Below are 6,859 nucleotides of genomic sequence, written 5' to 3'. Positions count from 1 at the left end.
CGCATTTTACTTACTAAATTTTATTTTCCGCTGCTTACTTTCAAAAAATTTCTAAAATGCTTTTAAACACTTAACTTGATCCAAAATGTTTTTCAGACATAAGTTTTTCTGAAACACACAATGCATCCCTCGTTGTTCTTGTGTATGAAGTCACATGTCTAACAGGATGCAATCTTTTTTCCTATAAATCCAGACAAATTGAGCCTGACTTGAACTATCATGGAGCGTGAAGGATGACTAACTCCTTTAATATAGGAGACAGGGGTTTAGTCAGTCAATGAGACTTGGAATTGTTCGGATTCCCTTATGGTAGTTCCGTTGATGGTGGAAACGTGTTTGATGAGTCATCCCCAAACATGTAGATTGGTGTGTCAAGATTTCTCCCACGTCTTGCACACATTTGACCTTGCATGTTATACTTTTAGAGACATTTCTATTCCATTTATGAGATGGGTCATTGATAGACTGCAATTGAATGACATTTGATGAGCCTTTTTGTTCATTGCCATCTCGATGTTGTTGGTGGATGCTCTAAACTCTAGCATGTGGGGGCTTGATTCTCACGATATAGCTCATCCATCGTTGCATGTATCCCTACTAGAACCTCTTCGTCGCTTGAATTGAATGTATTTCTCATGGGGAGAATGAGAAATGGTAGATGAGTTAAGCTATAAATTTAAGGAAACAAAGTGGTTTAGGTCAGTTTTACCAAAGCAAGCAGTGGACAACAACTATACTTGTGCTGAGTACAATAGAGGTTACCCTACCTACGATAAGACATGCATGAAGGATTTAGGATTCTGATATATAAAAAAGTGATGTCTCTTGACCTAGCTCTTTGGACTGATATATATAGTCTCGATCCTTCCTTGAGGGATGTGGTCTAATTGCCTATAAACCCAGACACATAGAGCCTGATTTGAATTATGATAAAGTGTGATGGATAACCAACTCCTTTAATATATGAGACATGGGTTTAGTCGGTCAATGAGATTTGTAATTGTTCGGCTTCCCTAATGGTAGTTTCGTTGATGGTGGGAATGTGTTTGACGAGTCGTCCCCAAACTTGTTGGATGACGTGGCGAGCTTGCTCTCACATCTTGCTCACGTTTGACCTTATATGTTATCCTTTTAGACCTTTTTGTTCCATTTATGAGATTGGTCATTGATGGACCGAACTAAATGACATTTGATATACTAGATTTTAATATGACTATCGACGTTAAACACAAAATAGGAAAGAACCCCTCAAACACAAAATATGTAAAAGTGAAGTGGTACAAAAAAAAATATAGTAATATCTATTCTCCAAAGTTCGAGGTTTGTTAGAGTCAAATAGTTAGGAAAAAAACATAATAATCCATTTATCTTGATTGTTCTCAAAATTAATTAAAGTGTTTGTTTTTCGAACTAACTTAACTTTTACCCTCAGGTAAAACTTTACATTACAAAAATAAAAACACCTAGAAGCATTAAATACATTTAATATAACTAGAAAATTTTAAAAAAATTAAGGTTGTCCAGGTTAGTACATTTTTATTTAACAGTATGTTTAAAACTTACAAAACATTGATAATACTTCTAAAAGGTTTCATATAATTCTTTATCAATATCATTATGTATTACACGTGCAGTCGTGCCTATCATCTGGTATCTGTAAACCAAAGGTGAGTGGGTGAAATGAAATAAATATGTATTATCATTGAGCAACAAAGTTAGCTTTGTCAGAACAACATTCAGATAAATGTATCTGTGCCAACTATGTACTCTTCCTTTATCTGCTTTTTCTTCTTAAACCATAATTTATTAAACATAAACAAGAGTAGGGTTAAAATAATTTTCTGTTAGATTCTTAAGGATACATTCTGTTACTTTGGGATTCTCATATATCTCAGTAATATTCCAAATATTTCAGAGCAAAACCTATTGTATTTAAGATATGAGACTGAAAACTTCATAAAGAGACTTGTTCCGATTTGGCGATCGGCTTTTCGAAATCGATAAACTTGTTTCACTAAATCATTTAACTAAGATTCATAAATCTAATCAACTATATCTAAAAGCAACTGAATGTAGGTCTTCAACATCATCAAAACCCCATGTCCTCCTATTTGTTTGCATGTCATAAGATATGGAATTAGAAGTACTTTCCTCAAAGCTAGAAAATGATGAACTGTTTTCTTCCATGACTCTTGAATTTTCATAGTTCCTCATAGGGTTTAGATCCATGTGGCTATTGTTATTGTTACCATAACATTGTGTTGTTAAGGAAATATTAGACAGGTTATTAGTGAGAAATTCTTGTCCATGCTGGTAATTATTAGAGTTTTCCACATTGAACCAACTTTGAAGATCTTGAGGGAGAGTATGAGGAGTTGACTTTTCATTAGGGTTTTCACTGGTAGATGAATTATTCATACATGTTTGTGCTGCTTGTTCTTTGAGATAAGCCAGTTGTGTTTGTAAGTTAACCACCTACAAAATCAAAAAATTAATCACACCTTTTACTTCATAGAATACAAGAATTATTTTCGTATTAGATCAGTGTCATGGTTTTAAACTGCGGTCTGCAACATCACATACTCTTTGGTATGTGGTTGCATTATAAATATTTTTTCATGATAAAAAGTTTGTAATAATGATTATATTCTTTAGAATATATTATTTTGATTTTCAAAATATATTGACTAGAAGGAAATTAAGAAACCTGTTGTTGGAGGGCAAAGATATGAGAAACACATCCATAAATAGGATCTTGAAGTCTAGCTTGAGCTTCATAAGAGATTGTAACCGCGGCTTCGCATCGATCGCTTATAGGAAGTTGAGCAAGAAGCTTTGAGACATTGCTTGCACCAAAAACCTTATGAATGGCTGCAAAATGTGTAGCACCTTGTTCATGACTAAAATAAGGTGCAAAAACACAACCTCTAATACATTTTCTTCTCAAGAATTTGCAGGCTCCACAAGGAGAACCAGAAACAGAACTAGAACCAGCCATGTTAATTAACTAATAAGACTTTAATCTGAGGTTTGAGAGGTTTGTTTTTGTGTAAGTCATAATCATTATTAACATCTTTATATACACGAGAGAAAGAGGAATGGTTGATTAGAATAATGAATAATCAATAACATTTTGTTCCCTTAATGGCCTACAATGTTCATTATTTCTCTTATAAAAATTGCTATGTTAAACATCATTATTCAATGAGATCACATATTATTAATGAGAGTTGATTATTATTATTCATCTGAAAAATGAGATTCCATTCAGCATCTTATACGACAAATGAACTAGCATTAACCAAATCCGTTTTGTTTGATTATTATGTGCTGGAACCTTATATAAATATAGCCGCAACACAAGTACATGTATATACATATTATATTGGAGTTTGAGAGAATGTGAAAATAGAATCAGAACTCTGTCAGTTAATAATTGTTTACTAGAGGGGAGAGGATTATCTCCAGGTTTTTTCTCATGTTTCTTAGGTGAATAATCTACTCCCTTAAATCCACTTTTGTGGTATTGATTTCTAAGAATTCTGAAGCTATCAAAATGCTGTATTAAGGTAGAAATAAACATAAAAGTTTTAGAAGATAAATTTACTACTATATCAAACCTAAGACTATTTCAGTCCATTAGTGTAGAAATATTGGTTATTATATTTGTCTTATCTTTTAAGATTATAGTTAATCTTAGTCAAAGAAAATTAAGGAAAGTTTATTAGGTCTGCAAATTTTTAAGTATAACTAAATAGTCAACTTTTGAGTAATGATAATTAAAACAATTTTATTTAGTTTTATTGTAAAATATATTTCTATCATGTAAATAATACAAGAATCATATTAAAAAAATATTTATAATTCAAGATATTATCACTAAAAGTATTTAGTATGAGTCAAAATTTTTTATTATATCTTAAATTTGTAGCATTTATTTTTAGAGGTTAAATTTGGATGATATTGTAGATATTTTTATCAACTTTCAAATAATATAATTTTTTTTTACTGGTATAACACAAAATAAAATATTTTATTTTAAAATTCTTTAACATATAATATGCTATTCGCTTTTGCCTAAGAGATATTTGATTGATATTTGTTGACATTAAATCTTAAGATTATATCTTATGTCTTTAAGAGATTAATAAGTATGAATGTGATTTTTAAACGGTGTTTGTTTTGTTGAAATATATCTTAAAATATTTAGTGATTAAGAGAAAGAAAATATATTTTAAGATGGTAGATAATAGAAATTAACATGAAAGTCAATGAAGATGCCATATGGTATAGTGAGACTTGCATGTGGACGGCGTTGTAAAAGGATGGTGGTGGCGCGACAGTGGGTGCAAGTCTAGTGGGTTGTTCGTTTTATCGGAGTTAAGTTTTGTTTCATCATTTTGTGTGCATTGGTCTTCGTTTTTTTAGTTCTTGTCTATGTCTGTTTATGGGTTATGTTTTTGTCTTATTATGGATTTGTTGGTTTTCAACAATTATAAATATGTATCACTTGCATGTTTGCTATCAAAATCTTAACTCAACGAAAGTGTATTGAAGTATTGAAGAGTGACACATCAGTGTTTGCATACCTAACATAAGCATAGAAGATCGAGATAGTGGATAAGGCTAGAAGTGTCATTATCTTGTGTCTCAAAAGCTCTAAGGGAAGTCTCCAGGAAGAAGAATGCATATTCAGTGTGAGGAAAATTTTAATCATTGTATATGACCAAGTCTTTGGCTCACAGGTTGTGTCTGAAATAATAACTCTACTTATTGATTCATTTTATATGAACAAATCTTTGGCTCACAAGTTGTGTGTGAAACAACAAGTTTACTCATTCCAAATTGTAGACAACAAATCAATAATGGAGTAGTTGTCAAAATTTTACAAGATTATTGATGATCTTAAGAATATTTAGGTGAAGATTAAGGATGGGGACAAGGATCTACTCTTGTTGAGATCATTACCCAGATCCTTTCAACACTTTAAGAATTCCCTTATTTATGTTAAGGAAGGGATCATTTCTAAAACAAATGACTCCAACCACAACAAGGGGGTGAATAGTGAACGACGGAAATCGTGATTATTTTTTTAAAAACTTTTACTTTGAAAAATAATGTATGTTAATGTAGATATAAAGCAGCAGGAAATAGAAAAAGTGATTTAGATAGGAAATAAAATTAAATAATAAGTATAAAAAGAGATGTGGATTGAGAGATTACACCGGGAGTTATAAAGGTGTTTTATATAGGATCCTCCATATCAAACGGTGCTTTTGATGGCTAAGCTCACAAACCAAAGAGAGGTTTTACTGACTAATCTCCTAAACAAACCAGAGTTTTTATTAGAAAAATCTCAAAAACTAAATATAGATTTTACCATAACAATCTTAAGATCTAAAGATATCAAACAAGAGAATTGCACTCTTAATGAAGAACACTTAAGCGCGAACACTTGTACAAACAAAAACTCTCTGAACTTTTTTCACTCATAAGACACTAAGGCGAATTTAGTGAAGTAATATAAATATGAGAGGAATGTATAAAATAAAATAAGAAAAGGATAGTAGAAATATGAATTCTTGTGTGATTTTAAATGAGTAAAAGCCTTCCTTTTATAGGAGATAATATAGCTCAAAAGGGAAAAATCCATGAGATTTTTAATTCTCATCATCATTTATGTGCTAGGTCTAATTGATTATGAAGGCCAAATATGGAAGATTTTCAAACTCACCAAACACTCTTAAACGATTAACATGTCTTGCAAAGGTGGTAATTGATTAACCCTAATGTGGCAATATATTGTCTATTATAAATAACACTCCTAAAGGTATAACCAAGCTAGTAACAAACTAGTTACTTGTGTAAAATCTTTTAGGTGATTTTATAAAATTAGAGAGGCTTCTAAAAAATTTGTGTATGTGTGTGTGTAAGATCCCAATTTTGACCCTAAGACCCCTCATGATATCTCATCATTTGCATTGGCTTTGGGATCATACCTTGGCATCCTCCTTACCCCTCATTCATTGGGTTTGCATTGGGAGAGATAATCAAGCACATTTGACTGTATCATAATTTATTTTTTCTTTGTTTACTAACCAAAATACCAAAATATGTCTATGTATAGCTTGGTTTCTTTTGTAGGTAGTGTGTGCATCCACCTATGCCTCATCAAGCTCACAACTAGGATTTGAGACCCTTAGTGCAAGATATCAATCAAGAAAAGATTCACATTGGTTCTAAACATCATATATGAATCCCCATGTTCTTCATTTATCATTTTGATCAAGAATTCATCAAGAGTTTGAAGCTTGTTTGTCTTGGAAGCCCTAATTCATCCGGTTATCTTGTGTGACTTCCTCAGCAATTTTCTTCAACATTTGGTCAAATATTTCAAGGGATACTTTATTATACATGAGTCCTAAAGATCAAGAGAACTTCAAGTTTGCAAGTTGGTTCAAAGAGGTTGACCAAAGAAAGTCAACTAGTCAAAACTAGGGTTCCGTAGGCCCAATCTCCTATACTTTTTGTCATATGAAAATTATTCCAAGAGAAAAGTTACTTAACTTCTAAAATGCATAACTCCCTCATGCCAAATCCAAATGATGTCAAATTTGTTACCAAATTTAATAGGGATGATAGAGCTACTAATTTTTTTAAGAGTCCATTTTCATTTGGAGCTCATAGAAAAAGTTATTCAAGGTGGAAGAAGTGGTCATTTGACTTGGTACTTAGAAAATTTTCAATTATGTTTGATTTCTCCAACTTCGACCTCAAAATTAATCATGATCCAAGATCCAAATGGAAAAGTGTTCAACATAAAAGTTGTTCCCCTTGTTGTCACCTTTCCAAGAAGTCC

General features: G+C 31.8%; 1 protein-coding gene across 1 annotated transcript; it reads right to left on the bottom strand.

The window, feature by feature from the left end:
- Positions 1 to 1,863: 1,863 nt before the first annotated feature.
- On the bottom strand, positions 1,864 to 3,051 carry LOC127093059 (LOB domain-containing protein 29). Its single transcript, XM_051031957.1, has 2 exons — positions 2,708 to 3,051; positions 1,864 to 2,475 (listed from the first exon to the last, which is right to left on the bottom strand). Exons 1-2 carry the CDS (start codon positions 2,996 to 2,998, stop codon positions 2,047 to 2,049), a joined length of 720 nt encoding a protein of 239 aa, XP_050887914.1. The 5' UTR covers positions 2,999 to 3,051; the 3' UTR covers positions 1,864 to 2,046.
- Between the last annotated feature and the right edge of the window lie 3,808 nt (positions 3,052 to 6,859).

This window comes from Lathyrus oleraceus, chromosome 6, assembly GCF_024323335.1.
Source record: "Lathyrus oleraceus cultivar Zhongwan6 chromosome 6, CAAS_Psat_ZW6_1.0, whole genome shotgun sequence".
NCBI classification, from domain to species: Eukaryota; Viridiplantae; Streptophyta; class Magnoliopsida; order Fabales; family Fabaceae; genus Lathyrus; species Lathyrus oleraceus.
The sequence above is the reverse complement of the archived record's forward strand: the minus strand, read 5'-3'. Positions and strand labels throughout refer to the sequence as shown.

What these genes read in the sequence shown, in the direction of transcription:
- LOC127093059 (XM_051031957.1), bottom strand. Translation starts at nt 2,998, where the DNA reads ATGGCTGGTTCTAGTTCTGTTTCTGGTTCTCCTTGTGGAGCCTGCAAA. An exon ending in TCTTTGCCCTCCAACAACAG is followed by an intron (nt 2,476 to 2,707) that starts GTTTCTTAATTT and finishes TTGATTTTGTAG; the next exon opens with GTGGTTAACTTACAAACACA.